General features: G+C 43.5%; 6 protein-coding genes across 6 annotated transcripts; 3 read left to right on the top strand and 3 right to left on the bottom strand.

The window, feature by feature from the left end:
• Nucleotides 1-2,985: 2,985 nt before the first annotated feature.
• Nucleotides 2,986-3,731, top strand: FA14DRAFT_115133 (TRAPP I complex; the record flags this gene model as incomplete). The annotated part of the gene is made up of 3 exons (XM_025496093.1): nt 2,986-3,146; nt 3,207-3,439; nt 3,502-3,731. Coding segments are annotated over 3 exons (624 nt in total), but the record flags the coding sequence as incomplete, so codon positions are not given.
• A 235-nt stretch (nt 3,732-3,966) lies between these two features.
• Nucleotides 3,967-5,235, top strand: FA14DRAFT_116879 (uncharacterized protein; the record flags this gene model as incomplete). Its single annotated transcript, XM_025496198.1, has 3 exons — nt 3,967-4,090; nt 4,211-4,561; nt 4,631-5,235. 3 exons carry the CDS (start codon nt 3,967-3,969, stop codon nt 5,233-5,235), a joined length of 1,080 nt encoding a protein of 359 aa, XP_025358186.1.
• Nucleotides 5,236-5,388: 153 nt separating this feature from the next.
• FA14DRAFT_118142 (RabGAP/TBC) lies at nt 5,389-7,152 on the bottom strand (the record flags this gene model as incomplete). Its single annotated transcript, XM_025496269.1, has 4 exons — nt 5,389-5,538; nt 5,710-6,011; nt 6,102-6,327; nt 6,367-7,152. 4 exons carry the CDS (start codon nt 7,150-7,152, stop codon nt 5,389-5,391), a joined length of 1,464 nt encoding a protein of 487 aa, XP_025358185.1.
• A 938-nt stretch (nt 7,153-8,090) lies between these two features.
• On the bottom strand, nt 8,091-12,600 carry FA14DRAFT_187932 (uncharacterized protein). The gene has a single exon (XM_025501630.1). It carries the CDS (start codon nt 12,591-12,593, stop codon nt 8,277-8,279), a length of 4,317 nt encoding a protein of 1,438 aa, XP_025358184.1. The 5' UTR covers nt 12,594-12,600; the 3' UTR covers nt 8,091-8,276.
• Nucleotides 12,601-13,132: 532 nt separating this feature from the next.
• FA14DRAFT_159717 (6-phosphogluconate dehydrogenase C-terminal domain-like protein) lies at nt 13,133-15,298 on the top strand. Its single transcript, XM_025498346.1, has one exon. It carries the CDS (start codon nt 13,585-13,587, stop codon nt 15,178-15,180), a length of 1,596 nt encoding a protein of 531 aa, XP_025358183.1. The 5' UTR covers nt 13,133-13,584; the 3' UTR covers nt 15,181-15,298.
• On the bottom strand, nt 15,290-17,452 carry FA14DRAFT_20094 (uncharacterized protein). The gene is made up of 2 exons (XM_025501994.1): nt 16,820-17,452; nt 15,290-16,735 (listed from the first exon to the last, which is right to left on the bottom strand). The coding sequence occupies exons 1-2, from the start codon at nt 17,277-17,279 to the stop codon at nt 15,399-15,401; spliced, it is 1,797 nt and encodes a 598-aa protein (XP_025358182.1). The 5' UTR covers nt 17,280-17,452; the 3' UTR covers nt 15,290-15,398.
• Nucleotides 17,453-18,112: the final 660 nt, after the last annotated feature.

The following is an 18,112-nucleotide window of genomic DNA, read 5'->3' as shown; positions in this document are numbered from 1 at the left end:
CTCGCGAAGACGTCTTCTCTTTTCTCTTCTCCTTCTGCGCTCTTCAAGGTTGCTGATATCATCGAGACGTGGTCGTGATTTTGCGTTAGGATCTTGGGTAGGTAAAACGGCAGTAAAGAAGCTCAAAGTTGGTTGTCCACCAGTGGATACCGAACGATTGAAGCCATTTGCTGATGGAGCTTTACGTGAAGTGCTGGCAGTGGGAGTTGCGTGGGCTTCATCTGCTGGACTTGTCTTGCTAGCAGCTTTGGGAGCGCTTTTCGGAGCTTCGTTCACCTTGGGCGAATCAGACGCATTTGTCGAATTTGCAGGATTGGCAACACGTTCAGCACGCAAGAAAGCTGAAACGCCAGCTCTTGCACGTTCATAATCTTGACGTGATAAATTCAATCCCATAGCACGAGCTCTTGCTAAGAAGTCATCAACATCACTTGCATTTGTCGAAGCAGAAGTCGATGATATGTTCGCGTTCTCTGTATGCACCACTTCATTCGCGCTTTGAACGCGACGAATTGATTCTTTGGTGGCGTTCAATGTCGACTTTTTGGCTGATTTCTCTTCGTTTGCAGTATTTGTCGTGATTGACGGATCAGTTTCCTTCTTTTTGCCATCGTGATCGCCACCCTTAATCTCTGCACCACTCTTTTCATTTGTCGCGTTTCGCTTCATCTTTCCGTGCTGCAAAGATGAGCAACGAGAATTGACGTGTATTTCGACGCGTTATCGATGTATAAAAGTACAAATGATTGTTGGGAGATGGGTGAGTTGTGATCGATTTGAACTATTCCCGTATAATTATTTCCGATGATGAAGGTTTGATGGCGAACAAGAACGATTCAAGGAAGGAACGAAATGAATTAAAAGGCGCGCTTGCAATTCTTCAACACGTACACTCTCGAACATAAAAAAAAAGAGAGTGCGGGCGTGAAGCGGTTCTTTAATCTGCGCGCCGGTTAATGAGTAATGAAGAGGGAGTATGTAATGCAAGATTAATGCAGTTCAAGTGCAGCAAGACTCAATTCAATCAAGGGTGTTAATGCAAAGTTGCCTGAAGGGGATGTGCTTAAGTGCGCAAGAGTGAGAATGATTTCAGTCTGTCTGTCTGTCGATTGAGGTACTTTGCCTTGAATCACACTCGCCTGTCAAGATTGTGTAAAAAGACGACGTGGGCCCTCTCCCTTTGTCCTCTTTCTGAACAAGGAACAATGAAGGTATGTATGTATGTATGTGTTAATTCATTGCAGACAGCCCGATCGCCTTTGAATATCCTCAAAGTTGATGCATGCCAATGACGTCGGTCTGATTTTACACCGATCTTTTAGCGGGCTACAAATAATGATTGCCTCTTTAATGCACAATGCACTTTAACCAACACAACACTTTTTTGCACTTCTGCTGGACGTGTTTGACGCGTTGATGCACATGGTTCGGAATGTGTGCTTGCTATTCAGTGTGTTTGTGTGTTTTAGCTAGCGTGCGGAATAATTGCGCGGACTATAATGATTGTAACCGCACGGGATATTCTATGCTCAAGGCACTACCCGGCACCCAACGAGTCGATTGTAGGAGAAATCGAAAGCGCGGGAGCGAAGCGTACAGGTTTTACCTAATTAGAGGAACCTCAATCAATTAGGCACTAACATATCGATATAATGATAGGTAGATCAATATATATTTTTTACTTTTAACATGACTACTATCTAAATTAAATATACCGAGAAAGATGAAAACAGCGGAAAATATAAGGAAAACTACCGTAGTAGCTATAAAATGGTCAGAGGCTATAAGTAGAGCTATCATAATATTTAAAGAAATAGAAGTTTAGATCATAATAAAAGAGCTTGATATGGATATATATCTTATAAGATATAAATTCATGCTTTTATTAGATTAGTATTTAACTTTATAATTTATAAAATATCTTTAATAAAATATTATTCTAATAATTAATTAAAATAATACTTAAACTTAATTTTACCTATAAGTATAGATAGAAAATAAAATAAAAAATCTTTTTAGATATATAAAAATCTTAAGTTTATTCTTATTCTTATATAAATATTGATATTATATTAATATATATCTATAAATTAATTAATTCTTTAACTAGAAATCTTTTATAAATCAATAAGAGTTTATTATTATATATCTTATAAAGAAAATAATATAATTATAATTAGATATATAGATATGATATAATAGATATAAGGTAAATAAGTAAGTAGAAAAAAACCTAGCTAGATAATATCTTAAAATTTTTTTAGCTTTATCTTATTTAACCAGGTAGAATCATACCTATAAAGCTAAGGTTGTATCTATGTCGATAATAAACTTATTAAGAATAGAAAAGTTAATTTATTAAATATTAAAAAGTATCAAGAGCGGTTACTATCTAGGGTATTTAAGCTTTAGATGATATAAAAAGTACGGTTAATTTAATCAGTAGATATAGATGGAACGTGAATAGTAGGTCTACCTATACGCAGTCGTACAGGTATATAATATCAATGAATTCACGGTTTTACCACTCACCAAAAGTCATTATATCGATCTGTTTATTGCTGTATTGATGGCTTTGCCTACGCGCTTTCGGTTTCTCCCATAAACGACTCGCTGGGTGCCGGTTAACATTTGATACCTTTCATTCATCAGGGCACTCTTTCGGCTCACGTGCTGACAATGAACCCCGGTCTGTGCGTGATTGTCGAATTAGGATGATCATCAAAGGATGTATGCTATCTTCCTACATTGATCTTCTCTCAAAGCAACCAAAAGATGGCACATCCTTCTACATCCACAATACCAGGCTCGCCTGCTTCAGCCACACGTACAAACATCATTCCTCCAAATGCTTCCAGTGCAACATTTCCAATCTCACCTCGTGCAAACGTACCCGGATACGTTCGTAGATCTTCGGCTGCTTTGAATGGTGCTTTTCCTGCAACTCCTTCGACTGCACAATCATTTAGTTTTGCAATTGGTCAGAATAATCCTCAGACAGCTTCTTTGGGACCGGATATTTTAGAGAGGCCAAGAGATCGGACACGGAATAATGAAGTCAGCGCAAGTTCTTTGGCTTTCTTGTTTGCTGAAATGGTTAGCTATACACAAAATAGAGTATCAGGGATATCGGATTTAGAGAAAAAGTGAGTGAGTGTGTCAAATATTCTCTCGAGCAAATGCTGACAAGCAAGTCACACCATAAGATTATCTTTGCTTGGCTATCGGGTTGGACAGAGAGTTTTACCATTGCTTTCACATCGAATCGAATTTCCAACACCGCCTTCACTATCTTCAGGTTCATCGACGTACAACAGAAATCCAAAAAGAGAGACTAGACTACTGCCCGTGCTCTTATGGCTACATACGCAACTATGGAAAGCATTATTCGGAAAGCCTGCTGATAGTCTAGAACGCAGTACAGAAAAAGAAGATGAATGTGAGTCAAGGGAAGCGAACATGATAGACAAAGAGTATGGCTGACTAATTTTGCTATCTCAGATATGATTTCGACAAACACACCCTTATTCGCAAAATCGATGTCAGTACCAAAAGAAATGAGTCAACTAAGTGTAGAAGCATTCACAGCTGGAATCATTGAAGCAGCATTGGACGGATTGGGTTTCCCGGCAAGAGTTACCGCTCACAGTGTACCTACTGCTGATCAGCCTTTACGAACAACAATCTTAGTCAAGCTACATAAGGAAGTAATGGATAGAGAAAAAGCTCTTGGTCCTGCTTGAGGATGATGTCCAATGTGTAAGATACATTAATAATAGTATTATCTCTTTTAATCTCATCTTTTTGTCTTGTGTGTGTGTTTGTGTTATTTAAAGTTTAAACGCGTAAATGAGCGCGTAATTCGGCCCGCGTTGCCAAGTAACACGCACGCATGCATCAGAGAAAAGTTAATTATAGCTGGTGTTCCTTTCCGCTCACGACATCATCAAAGAGGATTCGAATACAATGTTGATCGCATTGATCGGTCCAACATCTGCCGGTAAGCTAGAGGTAGCCAAATATCTCGTGGTTCATCATAACTTTCGACCTGCATTTATAGCATCACAAAATAATACAGATGCGGCATCACGTTATACATTAGACAGAAGATGGCAAGAATTAGTGCCCTTATGTCAAGGTGCAAGAGATCAACAACAAGAACATCATCAATCAAGCTCTACTTTGAATGGAAAGCCGATCATGTTTCAAGATGGCCAAGCATTATTGGATCATGTCACATTTAATTGGCGAGATAATATTGTCACATTGGACCTGCTAACGAGACAGGATTTGGAAATCGGATTTGATAAGAGGCCATTCTTTTTGCTCGTCGGCGTTGACGCTCCAGTTATGATCAGATTTCGTCGTATGGCTGCTTGTATGCAAGCATTCGAACATGTGCTAGAGGACGATAAGAGACAGCTATCTTTGGAAAAATTCTTGGCAGAAGACGATGCGAATTTGTACGGTCTAGGAAAACAATCGGCTGCTGCTATACAAGACAAAGCAGACTCGAACTCTCTACCGGCAACACCATCAAAAGTCTCACAAAAAATGAATGGTCACTCTAAAATTGGCATGCTTACGCCCGAAACACCTTCGACGATTGGCAATTCGACCATGCATCAAGTCGTTCAACCGAATGGATTATTGGCATCCCGCTCCGCACCTTCCTCGTTACGAGAACTAATGCAAACCAGTACGATTATCATCAATAATCAATTTCAAACAATCGCTTCGCTTCATTCTCACTTGGCTTCACTAAGTCTTTCCTCGCCGCAAAGGCTAAGGCCGTCTTGGGATACGTATTTCCTCTCGTTGTGCACATTGGCTTCTTTGCGCTCCAATTGTATGAAACGAAGGGTGGGTGCAGTATTGGTACGTAACAATCGAGTTTTGTCAACCGGCTACAATGGCACACCCAGAGGATTGATCAATTGTGCTGATGGAGGATGTTCGCGATGCAATGGAGCAGCCGCTGGTGGAACTGCATTAGATGAATGTTTATGTTTACATGCCGAAGAGAATGCTTTATTGGAATGCGGTCGTGAACGTGGTGGAGCAGATGGAACGGTTTTGTATTGTAATACTTGTCCTTGTCTTCGTTGTGCGGTAAAGATTGTACAAACTGGCGTACGTGAAGTAGTTTATCAACTTGCTTATAGTATGGATGATCGATCTCGAAAGATCTTTCAAGAAGCAAATGTTCTCTTTCGTCAATATCATCCGATGTAGGAGGAAAAAGGCGGAATTAAGTCAACATTGTACTTTTATATCGCAATTGTCAAGGGATTGTTAAATTTGATTATTTCGAATCTGTGCAGGTGAAACACATCCGAAAAGTATAAATACAAGGTAATGTCAGATATCCGAATACATTCTTCCACGTCAGGATACAATCTCTCTGTCCAACAGACGTTCTAGCACACTATCTTTCCACCATGAATCTTGCTCTTCTAACGTCCTGAACAGAATGTTTTCTGTGATGCCGTACTGACCACCATAGATATCATCGAGAGGAACAAATTGTTCAGGAGCCTGAACGCCGGGTGACTGAATAATCTGATCCTGACTATTTGTGCTGTTTTCCTCTTCAGCTCTCGAACCATTCGCTCCGTTGGTCGATGTGCCATTGACGCTACTCTGCGACGTAGAGGGAGACAAAGAAGTCGTCAAATCGACACTTCCTGTTCGCAAGCGATGCCAAACAGAGATTGCAGCACGATTGTTTCCACGCAGAATGCTGATCAATTCATCCTTCTCAGGGACGTATAATCTGGCAGAAAGCAATGAAACCAAAGCGATTCCTGTTCTGAACAAAAGCGCATCACTCTCTTCAAGTAAGATGCAATCCCATAATCTTGCCACGGCATCAAAAGGTAAGAATGGCACAAACAATGTCCTTATCCAATCATTCACATATGCACTCGGACGAACGCCTCTTGCTTGCATATTCGCATACACTTTTGGCATTTGATCGGCCAACAAGGTATCAAAAACCCTCTCGAAACCTGCCAAAAGTGCAGAAGAATTAGAAGGCTTTTGACCGGATGCAGCCACCGCTTTACCAGCCGTAGGCGAAAGAGGTGATGCAGGCATACTGTCAACACTACCTCGTGATAATGTCAAAGATTGTCGTGTGTTTGCAGTCGCCGAAAGAGAGTATAGTGCACGCAGCCAAGGCCGATCAGCAATCAAGTTGATGAGAGCGATGAGTGATTCCGAAGGAGATAGATTCATCAATAACATCGCCGCTAATGATGCAACTCCGACTGGATAGGCATAGTCTAATTCATCAACTCGAGTGCCATTTGTGCCATTTGCTACCTTTTGATTGGCCTGTGTTCGCTTCTGTTCTAGTCGCACAATAGTGAAAGCGCACAAAAGGTCAAACAGGTCATCATACAATGGACCTGTCTCTTTTTGAAAGAGTCGCAATGTTGGTAGTGTATGCCCGATGTCCTCCTCGATTGCGATCAAGTCCTCCTTTGGGAAGGTACCGGCAGAGCGCATCTCTTTCGCTTCAGCGCTTGATTTGTTGAACAGATTCCTTGGAAGCATCTGACTGTTCCCGCAGGCCAGAGCCCAAACCCTTCCACGCAAATTTGGAGGAATACCTTTCCACCAAAGTCGCCTTAGCCTCGTCTCCCTCCTTGCTCTAGTCCAGCTAGGTAAAATTTCACTTTCCCAAACTTTCATTCTCTCTTGCAAGCTTGCATCCTTTTTGTTCTTCTTTTCTTCTTCCTCTTGTTGCTTCTTCAAGCTCATCTCCTTGGATAATTTCATCATTTCTTCAAAATCATGAAGATGTTTCGTATCTTCCACTTTTGGCTTTGGAGGCAGATTTGTCATTCGTGTTCGAGATAGATGCTGTTCTAGTGCTGATGGCTTATGTGACGATCCTCTTCGATGCTTTCTCTCTTTGTCCGCCGCATCTGTTAGCACTGGTGACTTATTCGCATCAGCTTCCTCTGGCGTTGTAATCTCTTCCTTGTTGGCTGCATTCCCTCCATCAACTGTCGCCTCTACATCGGCCTTTCTTCCTACGCTCGCTCTCTCTTGAGATTCTCTAGCTGCTTTCTGTGGTGTTGCTGCACCCTGCTCTGTGTCCGGTGTCCCTTCATCCTTTGCTTGAGCGTCTTCCTGCTGCATTTCAACATCCTCATCTGGCTCTTGTATATCTACTCGAGGTACATTTATCTCTGTGATAGGGCTGATGACGGTGTCTATATCCCCATCATCGCCTGCAAATGACATCACAATCCCTCCCGAAGAAGCAGCAGGAGAGCCATAATCATGAATGCTAGAGCTAGGTGGAATAGAATTCGAAATGCTGACCCTTTGGGGTGAAGGCGCAGGACTTGGAGATCGAGAGTTAGGTCGACTAAGTTTACCGCGATAACGACCTTCAGCAGCTTTTCTTGAAAAAGATCGACTTGAATCGCTGGAAGAAGAATCTCTTTGTCTATCAAAATGCATTTCTCCTTGTTGTTGTTGTTCTTCACTTCTGCGTATTATACTTGTTGATCCAATATTACGTGCTTCGGCAACTTGAGCGATTTGTTTTGCTTTTATGCTATTTGATGAAATTGAATCTTGCCTTATTTCAACTGCACTTCTTGATGCTGCATGTCCCCCTAATCCGTATGGCGATCTTCCGTTTGTTGTTGATTCTCCCGGTCCTAAATTGATATCTACAAAATCCAATCCGGCATCTTCTGTTTCACTGATGTGTCTTGAAGATGGATGATGGTGGTTGTTGCTAAAATTAGAATGTGGCATTCGAACTTCATCTTCTGAATCTGACATTATTTCCCCTTCTTTTCCTTCAATAAACGGGCGAAAGGCGTTCAAATTCGTTTGCGGAAGTACGGAGTAACAATTACCAGGAGAACGGGGGGTCCGCTTTCTCAGTTGCAAGTGCCAAGTGTTGTTCTGCGCCCTGGTTAGGATTAGGCTGCTTAGCGGCATGATAAGCCGAACTTAACAAACAACAGAAAGCTTAAAATGGGAACAATAGGCGTCACTTATCTGGGTGTGATTTTGGGCGTACGTACAGACAGCAACCTGTGCAATGCGTGCGTAGGAAGGAAGAAGTTTGGCAATAAGTCCCATTGAGAAGCATATATGACAAAAGAGAGAGAAAGGATACTGTATGTAATGACATGGACATGTGTGTTTGGACAAGGGAAAAAGGGTTACATAGTTACAAAATTGTACCAATGAAACGAATAATAAGCGAATGTGTCTTTAATTTGAAGTAATTCTTTTCATTCTCATCGTTGACGAGAACGAGGGTCTGTATTGGCAGGAGGAGGTGAAGGAGAATGCATTCCACCATTTGGACTTGCATAGCCAGCTCCAGAAGGACTTGAGGTCATCATATAGCTACCGCCATGACCGCCGCCCATTTCACTTCCTGGTCCCATTGCACTTCCAAATCCACTACCAGGTGGGAATCCCATCGGGGCACCATACATAGACATATACGGATTGAAAGGCATCATGCCCATTGACATAGGAGGCATTTGAGGTGACATCTGTTGATGTTGTTGTTGTTGTTCACCGCCTCCACCACCACCTTGTTGCATGGCTTGCAAGTAAGCTTGTTGAGCGGCTTGAGCGGCACGCATTTGGGCAGCCATCTGTTGTTGTTGATAATCTGCTCCTCCGCTGGCTGCATTACCCGAACCGCTACCTCCTTGATGACCATGACCAGAATGTGATCCTGGTGCTGCTTGTTGTCCTGGCATACCTCCTCCAAACATCATAGGATTCATCATGCTCATCATTTGCATTTGTTGCCACATCATCGGATTGAAAGAGCCCATGCTTGGAGGCATTCCTGGATTTTGCCAAGGCATCCCAGCTTGTTGACCAGGTTGAGGAGATGCCATTGATGCTGCCATCATTTGTTGTTGCTGTTGCATCATTTGATTGCGCATCATTTCTTCTTCTCTTTGTCTCTTTTCAGCTTGGACACGTTCACGTTCACGCTCTGTCAAAGTGGCTCCCAATCCTCCTTCTTTGCGTCTTTCACGCTCGTGTGCACTTATTGCTCCTACCAATCCAGATTGAGGCGCATTGTTTCTGTTTGCATCCACATTGACGAAATGTCCTCCAGTGGCACGAGCTTCTGCTTCCACATGCTTAGCAGATCGTTCTGCTTTGTCTTGTGCACCTGCTTGTAACAAACCTTGTGGTTGGAAAGCTGTACTGATTGCACCTGGTTGTTCTTCTTTCGACAAATGTACCAGCGTGCTTGGGTTGCCTGAAGGTGCATTCTTCGCTGGACCAGATTCAAAGCTGGCACCTGGACTGCTACCGCGCGATTCGTTACCACCTGCATTATGAACGCCAGCCAAGTGAGCATTGTATGGTGCATTTTGACGTGCAGCAGGATAAGGTTGACGGAAGTTAGAAGAAGAAGCAGGAATATTGTTGACCGTGTTTGGTCGGATATCGCGAGAGCTTTCATCTTCATCTTCTTCATCGTCCTCATCTTCGTCTTCTTCGTCATTCCAAGCATGACGAGGTCCTTGTCCCAATCCGCTCTTCTTTGCACCACCTTGACGGCCAGGTTGAGTTAATGCATCAGAATGGGCCTGTGCCTGAGCTTGAGCAGCCAATTTACGTTCTTGTGCTTTCTTGTTGGCATTGAAACTGGAAGGATATGATGTTGCCGCAGGAATAGAAGCAGCGGCTGGAACTGTTGAGTAATCAGGTTGTGCAACTCGGCTGCTATTGCTACTCGAAACAGGTGGTGAAGGAGGTCTGTCAAGGAATGAATAAGCAGCACGTGCATCAGAATCCAAGCCTTCCTCTCCTGGCGTTGTGATCTCGGGATTCGCTCTGGTGACAGGCTTTGGAGTATCTTGTACAACTGTTGAGCGTCCGATAGAGTCTGGCTTAGCGGGCTCATTGACAACGGGCTTAGCCTCTTCCTTTGGAGGCAATGGTTTCAAATTGACCTTTGGCGACGTTGAAGGCAAAGACTCACCCAAAGAATTGATAAAGTACAATGCCCCTTCGTCATATTGACCCATAGGATCGGAATCCTTTCTTCGTGGTGCATCTTTTGTGGATGGCAGAGTAGACATGCGAGCAGTGTCTTGCTGAACGACTGGCTGAACAGATGCTGGTATCGGTGGTTGTGGCTTTGCAGTTTCTTTGGATGCAATTTGTGATGACTCAGATGTTTGATAGTTGGTGCTGGTAGCTTGACTATCCTGTGAGACTCCCAAAGAGGCAGCGTTTGTCAGATGAGCGCTTGACTTTTCCGTTGGCTGCACCTGCTGAGCGGATTGTTGAGATGCTTGAGAAGAAGGTTGTGCTTGATGTGAAACTTGACCAGAAGAAGCTTCTCTACGATCATTTGCACTTTCGTGATTGGTAGCTGTACCTGGTGTAACAGGTGTTTGCGTAAAATTTGTCATCACGCTGCCCTCTCTGCTTCTCTCTCCAATCGAGCTCAATTGAGTTCCCCGTGCATTGTAGGCATCTTGATCGTTCGATCCTGTATTCAGAGGCGGTAATGCGGTGTGCAATTGTGGCGGCTGTTGTTGTGCTTGAGCAGCGTCTTGTTGGGGCGGAGGTGAAGAAAGCATTTGAGATTGTCTGTTGCCGTTTGCTTGACCGGGGCCGTTCAAGCCGCGTGTGCTTTCTGTATTAGGCTGCGGCAATGGAGGCAAAATTGGAGTCCGCTCTCCTCGCATGCGGGCGGCCATGATACCGTGCAAATTGTGTCTGTTCGCTAAATGACGTTCTTCACGAATATCAAGGAATTCAGACAATTCTCTGTCTAAGAATAGACGATCCTTGTATGGCCCAATTGGATAAGCAAAGAAGGGTGAAATTGGGTTTCGAGCATCCCATTGGAATTGCGCTGGTCGACCGTACAATCGGAATGCGTCCATAAAGGCAATACACCATTTCATCATTTCTGCATTCGCTCCTTTGTTGCTACCGCTGTCCAACTCCGGCATGATCATCACCCAACCGGATTGTCGAATCTTATTAGTAGCGCTCACGAATCCACTGAGTGGGAATGCACCTTCGACTTTGAACAAGCTGCTTCCTTCCACTAACTCAGGTCGAGAAGGATAGACAGCGAATGTTTGTGAAGCATAAGCCATCGTCGCAAAGGGTTTCTTGCTCTTCTTTGTTTCGTAAAAGCATGCCAATCCAGGTGCACCATTACTGCCAGGAGGTACGTCAATATCCTTGATCCCTGTATCAGACAAAGCAGGTGCAGAAGGCGAACCGATCAAACTACCACGATCTCCTGCTTTGAGCTTGCTCCAGAATGAGTTTCGGTTGCTAGTGACTGATGCAGTCTCTGATTTATGATCATTTTGAGCAGGGCCTTGACCTGCACCTTCAGCGCCACGATCAGACAATACCAACCAGCATTTTCGCCATTCTGTTGAGCCCATGAAACGTGCTTTGACCCAACCTTCCATCTTTCCTTGCTTATTTAAAGGAGATTTGATAGACAATTCAACGTCTCCTGGTGCTCCTCCTGGACCGGAAGTTGCTTGTTGAGCGCCAACTGCACCTAGACGAGCACGAACAAGAGATCCGGTGTAAATTTCTTCCAATCGAACCTTTTCCCATGTGGCCAGTCGGATACCATTCACCCAGGCTTGTACCAATCTGCGACCGACACTTCCTTCTACGCCGAATAGAATTCTGTTCTGACCGGCAGTATTGATTGCAAATACATTTTCATATCTTCCACGCGATCCAGGAACATCTTGAGGCGATTCAGTAATTGTACCAATAAAGTCTACAAAGCTATCGGTCACATTGATGTACGATGGTGGAACTTCACGTCCTTGTCTTGCTGCTTCTTCCATTTGATGTACGTTCCATACGCTTAAAACTGTACCGCAGAGTTGAACGAAGCATAATTGCCATCTCTTCTTTGGATCGGTGGGAGGTAAGGGCTTTCCATCAGGAGTCAAATGATCGCGTTTGCTCAAATAACCTTCCATATAAATCTTCTTTGATTGTGCTTCTTGTAGACCCAATGCGCTACGTAATTCAGGCGATTTGAATGTAAGAGGTGCGGCTGCGGTACGAATACTGCGTGTTACTGATTCTGTTGGACTTGGTGGTCTACCTGAGGGATTTGGTGAAGCATAAGGACCATCTACATTTTCCAAAGGTTGAAAAGCGGACATTGGACGTAAGGATTGCGTTCTTTTATGAGATTGTGGTTGTCCTGATTGTGTTGCTGGAGGTGTTTGTGGCTCTGGACCTACTTGTGATGGCCAGGCCTGTTGAGCTTGTGCGGCATTATCGGGACGAGGAGCGTTGCCGTTAGAAGCGAGATATGAGTTAGAACGATCGATCGATCTGCCAGGACCTGAGCTAGAAGATGAAGAACCTGCTGTGGATGGACGAAAGCGAGGTTGATTGCCCGGGAAAGGCTGTTGTTGTTGTGAGACATAATCACCACTACTTCCACTGCCAGGACCTTGAGGACGATAAGAAGAAGGAGGTGGAGATTGAGAAGAGTATCCTTGACTGCCGGCTGGATTCCTTTGCATTGATTGCCAAGATGGCATTGATGAAGGAGGTGCAGACATCTTTTTTGAGAGTCAACTTTATCGCGATTGCTCAATGAAAAAAGGTGATCAAAATTGATTCAATCGATGCTGAGAAGGAGGTCGGGAGAAGTAAAGGTTATAGAAGTGATGAATGAAAGGATGAAAGTAAGATCTGTGCGACTTATAAGAAGCCGAATTTGCACATGACCCTAGGCGTACCTGCTGCTGCTCTACAACAATGCAAATGCAGTTCGCCGCCGCGCTGCGCAAGCATCCAGGCCACTTCTTCGGAAAGCGAGCATTTGATTGATTTACGCCCTGGGACTATTAATGAATCCAATTGTGTGCAGTGCACAGCCCGCGAAACTTTAGCACCTTTAATTCCTACCAAACCAGTGGAGGATATACACAGAATCACCTTAAAGCGTGCGCTTTCTTTCGGGAATGCGACGACAAGCTTCAAACAGATACAAACCGGGACAGATAGGTATTGTTAGTGTATCACTGAAAGATACAAATAATACTATTGCTGTATTGTCGGTTGAGTACTAAAATGTAAGATAGCATTCGGAAAATCGCGTTGATTAGGTAAGAAGGACTTTATTTTTTTATTGTTTAAGAATTTTAATCTTCCTTTTTACTGAACTTCGTATGTAAGCGTGTGTAGCATGTAATATTATGGCAAGCTGACATGATCATCCGCTTCTGTCCAAACCAACGTGTATATCAAACAAGAAGAACACAAACCCTGATCGACTTTTGACATTCAGAGAAAACACTATTATCCGATACAAGGCAGTAGACTCACTCCACCTTCAATCCACACAAAGATAAGCAAACGGCCTTTACTACCTCCTTCCTTCCTTTGTTCTCCATCATCGATCACAAGAAGAAAAAGCAAGACCGACAAACAAAGGAGCCTGTCGATCATCACAACGATCTGAACCCATTTCAAGGCTTCATAATTGATGTCGCATAGTGGCAATCGGTGACCGTAAGGGGGCACGAGCAAGAGCCGAAACAAAGGGTTATGCGATTTCATGTGGTGGGCGTTGGAGGGGGAACAGGAGCGCTATTATCGTATCATATAAAGAGAGCAACACGGCTTCTAGCAGACAGTCAGTCTTTAGGTGGAATAGGAACAGATAGCATTGGCTTGAATGGAGAAGTTCTTGGCAATCTTCCTAATCCTTCCGTTTTGCATCATCTACCCGGACCTAACGAATCAGGTGTCACGCTACGGGTACAGAAGCATAACTTTCTGAAAAAGATAGGGGACAGTAATGCCGTCACGATCGAACGGGATGGTGTTGCAAGAACAGAGAGAGGGTTCAATGTACAGCTAACGGGCGCTTTCGATGCTCTAGGAGGTGCATTCAAGGCATCATCTTCACAAACACAAGATTCGGATCAAGCAGGAACATCGATATGTGAATCGATAGGATATCCAAAAGGATCTTTGGATGCTTTGATAGTCGCTACTAAACCGCAATATACAGCATCCATATTGGAACCTCTGGTTGGTTCTCTAACACCTGCTTCTACGCTTGTTCTTTTACAAAATGGACAAGGAATATTGGATGAAATATTACCCCGATACTTTCCCGACTCAAAGAAGAGGCCGAACATTATCATGGCTACATCTACGCATAGACTATGGTCAAAATCAAGACTACATGCTGTTCATGCACATTTAGGTAGATTGGATATCGCCGTTCTTCCTGGTTCAAATGTTGGCGTAGATTACGAAAAGATTTGGACACCTTCAACTTCAACGGAAGGTGATCTAATACAGCGGCAGAATGATGAGCAAGCGGACAAAGGAGGCTTTAGCAAATTTTTCAAAAAGCAGCAAGTGAGCCTGGATCGGTCGTATGCGACAGTCGCACCTGATCAACTAGTATCAATGTATGCCAACCGATCGCCTTCCCCGCTTTCACCGACACTGAATATGGACGCTATTCCATCAAATGATAATACACGTACACTAACAGAAACGCTTTCTGTATTGCAAAGTCTACCGCTGGAGGTGACATGGCAACCTGTGCGGAGATTCCAGCTGAAGGCTATACAAAACCTCGTAGTGTCGGCTTGCATTGATCCAATAACTGCTTTGGTAGGCTGCAGAAATGGCCATCTGTTTGGCAATCGATTTGCCGAACAAGCAATGCGTGATGTATGCAAAGAAACAAGTGAAGTTTTACGATTGCTAGCAGAAAGAACGCGAGAGAATGCGCAAAAAGTGATGAACAGGCAACAAGAATCACATGATCCGCAATCGTCGACAATCAATCAAGACTTTTTATTGGGATCGGACGAATTGATTGGAAATTATAATTTACCAGATCATCCAACTTTGGATCCTTCTTTACAGTCTGGTGCATTGTTGGATACCGTTCAACGTGCCGTTCGCATGACAGCTCCGCAGTTCAGTACGATGTACAACGATTTAAATACCAACAAAATTCGGAACAGTAGCGAAATCAATTATATCAACGGATACATTGGACGATTAGGAAGGTCGTTGGGTGTTGCTACACCGGTAAACGATATGCTGGTTTCCATGATCCGATTGAAACAAAGTAAGGATAATTCGCCATGGAAGTCACAGTCGGAGCGAGATTAGGGCTGAACGAGAGGAAAAGTCACTCAGAGGTGGATCGTATCTAGATCTAGTATCATTTAATCAAACAATCTATCATGTAACAATAGTCAATCATTGCAATGCCAAAACATAATGCGTGTCTTTCGTGAGATTATCTATGTATTAAAGAATCTGAGAATATCAAGAGAATACAGGCCAGTATACACAGCACAACGTGATAAATATGCCCTTCGCCAAAATCAACGTTCGTTCTTTGAAGGTACAAGAGTTTCCTTGCTATCATACTCCGGTTCGTTGGCCATCAATCCTTGTCTTTCTCCTTCTGTTGCTCGAACTTGTTGACGTTCTTCGTGATGTTGTGTTTTCCGCGGTGTTTGACCTTCTTCTTCATCGTCACCAATCTCAAACACGACATCATCATCATGAACGCTATTCCTGGTCGGCCCACTTTGAGCAGCATTGGCACGACCTTGAGCTACATTGCTTTGTCGTCCAGTAGCAACGCCAGCCGAATTACCATTGGCGCCTGAAGATTTTGTCGTTCCGCCTTCTTCGTCATCTTCATCCTGCAATCCACCATGTTGTCCAAATTCACCGATTTCATAATCTTCTCCATCAAATCCTTCATCTTGACCAATTTCGTCACTCATGCTTAATCGTAAATTTTGACCTGTCGGACGCCATAGCCAAGCAATGCTACCAAAGACGGCCAAATACAGCGTTCCCATCCATCCATCAAGCAAGAACCATCTATATGGCCAAACGTTCGGCGAGAAGCTTTCTGCTGATGATTGTGAAAAGGCAACCGAAGTGATGATAAAGAAGGCAAAGATCGCAATCACTGCGCCCAAAAGAATTCTATATAACCTTCGGAACATTTGACCTTTGAATGTTTGTTTTCGTTGAGTGAGATATTCGATCGTCGCATTGAGAGAATGCAGAGTCCACATCATAAAAGATGTCAATGTGAAAGCCAAAGGGAAAATGAACAAAAAGATCCATCCTCCTCCTGATTCTGTCACGATTAAAACGATTCCGATCGAATACAAAACACCGCAAACGAAATGAACAGCTGTCAAGATGCGCACTCTTGTCATGACAGGTCCAATTGATGGTCGGACTACACCATAACCCATTGAAACAATCAAAAGCAGGAACAAGCTGACAGAGTTGCGCGCTGCATCTAAGATGCTAGTCGTTACAAGAAGAGCACGAGCCCCAAAGGTGACTGCACCATTGTTGTCCAGTGAAGAAATACTCCAGAAATCCATCGAGTGAGTATTGAGATAACGGAAGTAAAGCCATTGTGCTGCATTTCCAACAATCAGAAGGACAATCGTTCCCGAAATAAAATGTTGAACGGTGAGTAATTGATCTCTGTGAGAGATGCACAGGTATAACCAATACCCTCCAAGCAGCATATATAGCGATGTAAGCGTGAAGTAGAATTGCAATTTTGGATATTCGGTTGCCGGTAAATCTCCTTCGAAAAAGTTGATGAAGGATATCCTTCCCGTAAAGTGCGAGTGTAGATCAGTATTCCCCTCGATCGAAGTGGTTGTCATAGGGACGGCAGCTAAAGATAGGAGAAAGGAGAGGAGGGTCGTCAGTACATCCCAATACTTGTTCGTCTGCTATCAAACTCAAATCTCACTCGCACCAACGCAATAGTATCCTTTTCGAGTAACATTATACGTGACTGGATGATTTGCCGCATCTCCTTTGTTGCCCAAGTCGATCCGATTTGTGACTACCGAAGAAGCATTTCTGGAAACCATAAAATTTCCCAATTCCTTTACTGTACATAGCCCATCTAAGACCGCTTGTGAAGTACAGATGTACGTTTTTAATGGAAATCCAAACATATCATGTTCTTTGCCATTCTTTCCGATAGCATCAAAATCCGAATATTCGTACATCATTGTGGAGACTGTTCCGGCTGAACTATTATCGAATCGTAATTCGATCCGAGTATCTTTGCCTTTCCACATTCCACTGCATGTTTGACGTAGAGGATCAAGGTCTGAGATTGCTACTTGAAAAGCTTGACAGATGGAAATCTGTAGGATGGTCAAAGCGACCAGCATATATCCAAAGGTCGACATCCGTAAGTCTCTCATGTTGTCGTGAGCATAACAGGAGGGAAGGTGCGGCAATACTCCTACAAACTCTGTAATTGGTTACCTGCTTAAGCCTTCTGCATTCAGTTGTTGTGAGGTTTCTTTTGATTTAATTTGATGAGATGGAAGCCAAGATAGAATGGTGATTGCCTGTGTTGGATGATGTAAATCTTACACAAAAAGTGTATTTCTTCTAAAAAAGCAACTAAACTATAATGTGCCGACGCCAGCCAAAGGCTGCATGGTATACGGTAAGCGTAAGCAGATTAGGCGGAAAAGTGTGCATTTGTTAGTTCTGCAAACAAGCAGCAGGCACTGCAAGCAAATACTGCGCGCAGACACACACAGTAACGCAAAAGGTGTAAAAAGCAAGCAAGACTGCCACGCTGTTTCAAAGAAAGATCAGTTTATCGAAACGCGTTTTACCGCGAGGGGGAAGGCTCAAGGCCCAAGCCTGGGAACAGGCCCCTTCTTATGTTCCGTAGAAGATGCAACAGGGCTACTGTAGTTAATTGCACACTAGCCATATATTATAATTAGCAGCACTTGACTTTCATTTCTTTTTCCAGCACTCAGCTTGTAGGGGCAAACAAGCATATGGAAGCCTCGCACACACACACACAAAAGGATTCGACTCTGAACACACACACACACACACACACGCACGGCAGCAGCAAATTGAAATCAACTTTTTGAAACGAGAATTGTTGCCGCGAACCCCAATGGCCTTCTTATCACCTGCCAATATCATCATTCTCACACTATTTGTCCCTCTTTTTTGTTGAAGATCATATTTGATCAACAAAGACAATCTTTGGACTACAGTTTATACT

Source organism: Meira miltonrushii (assembly GCF_003144205.1).
Source record: "Meira miltonrushii strain MCA 3882 unplaced genomic scaffold FA14scaffold_1, whole genome shotgun sequence".
Lineage (NCBI taxonomy): Eukaryota > Fungi > Basidiomycota > Exobasidiomycetes > Exobasidiales > Brachybasidiaceae > Meira > Meira miltonrushii.
The sequence above is the reverse complement of the archived record's forward strand: the minus strand, read 5'-3'. Positions and strand labels throughout refer to the sequence as shown.

What these genes read in the sequence shown, in the direction of transcription:
- FA14DRAFT_187932 (XM_025501630.1), bottom strand. Translation starts at nt 12,593, where the DNA reads ATGTCTGCACCTCCTTCATCAATGCCATCTTGGCAATCAATGCAAAGG.
- FA14DRAFT_20094 (XM_025501994.1), bottom strand. Translation starts at nt 17,279, where the DNA reads ATGAGAGACTTACGGATGTCGACCTTTGGATATATGCTGGTCGCTTTG. An exon ending in AAAAGGATACTATTGCGTTG is followed by an intron (nt 16,736 to 16,819) that starts GTGCGAGTGAGA and finishes TCCTATCTTTAG; the next exon opens with CTGCCGTCCCTATGACAACC.
- FA14DRAFT_159717 (XM_025498346.1), top strand. Translation starts at nt 13,585, where the DNA reads ATGCGATTTCATGTGGTGGGCGTTGGAGGGGGAACAGGAGCGCTATTA.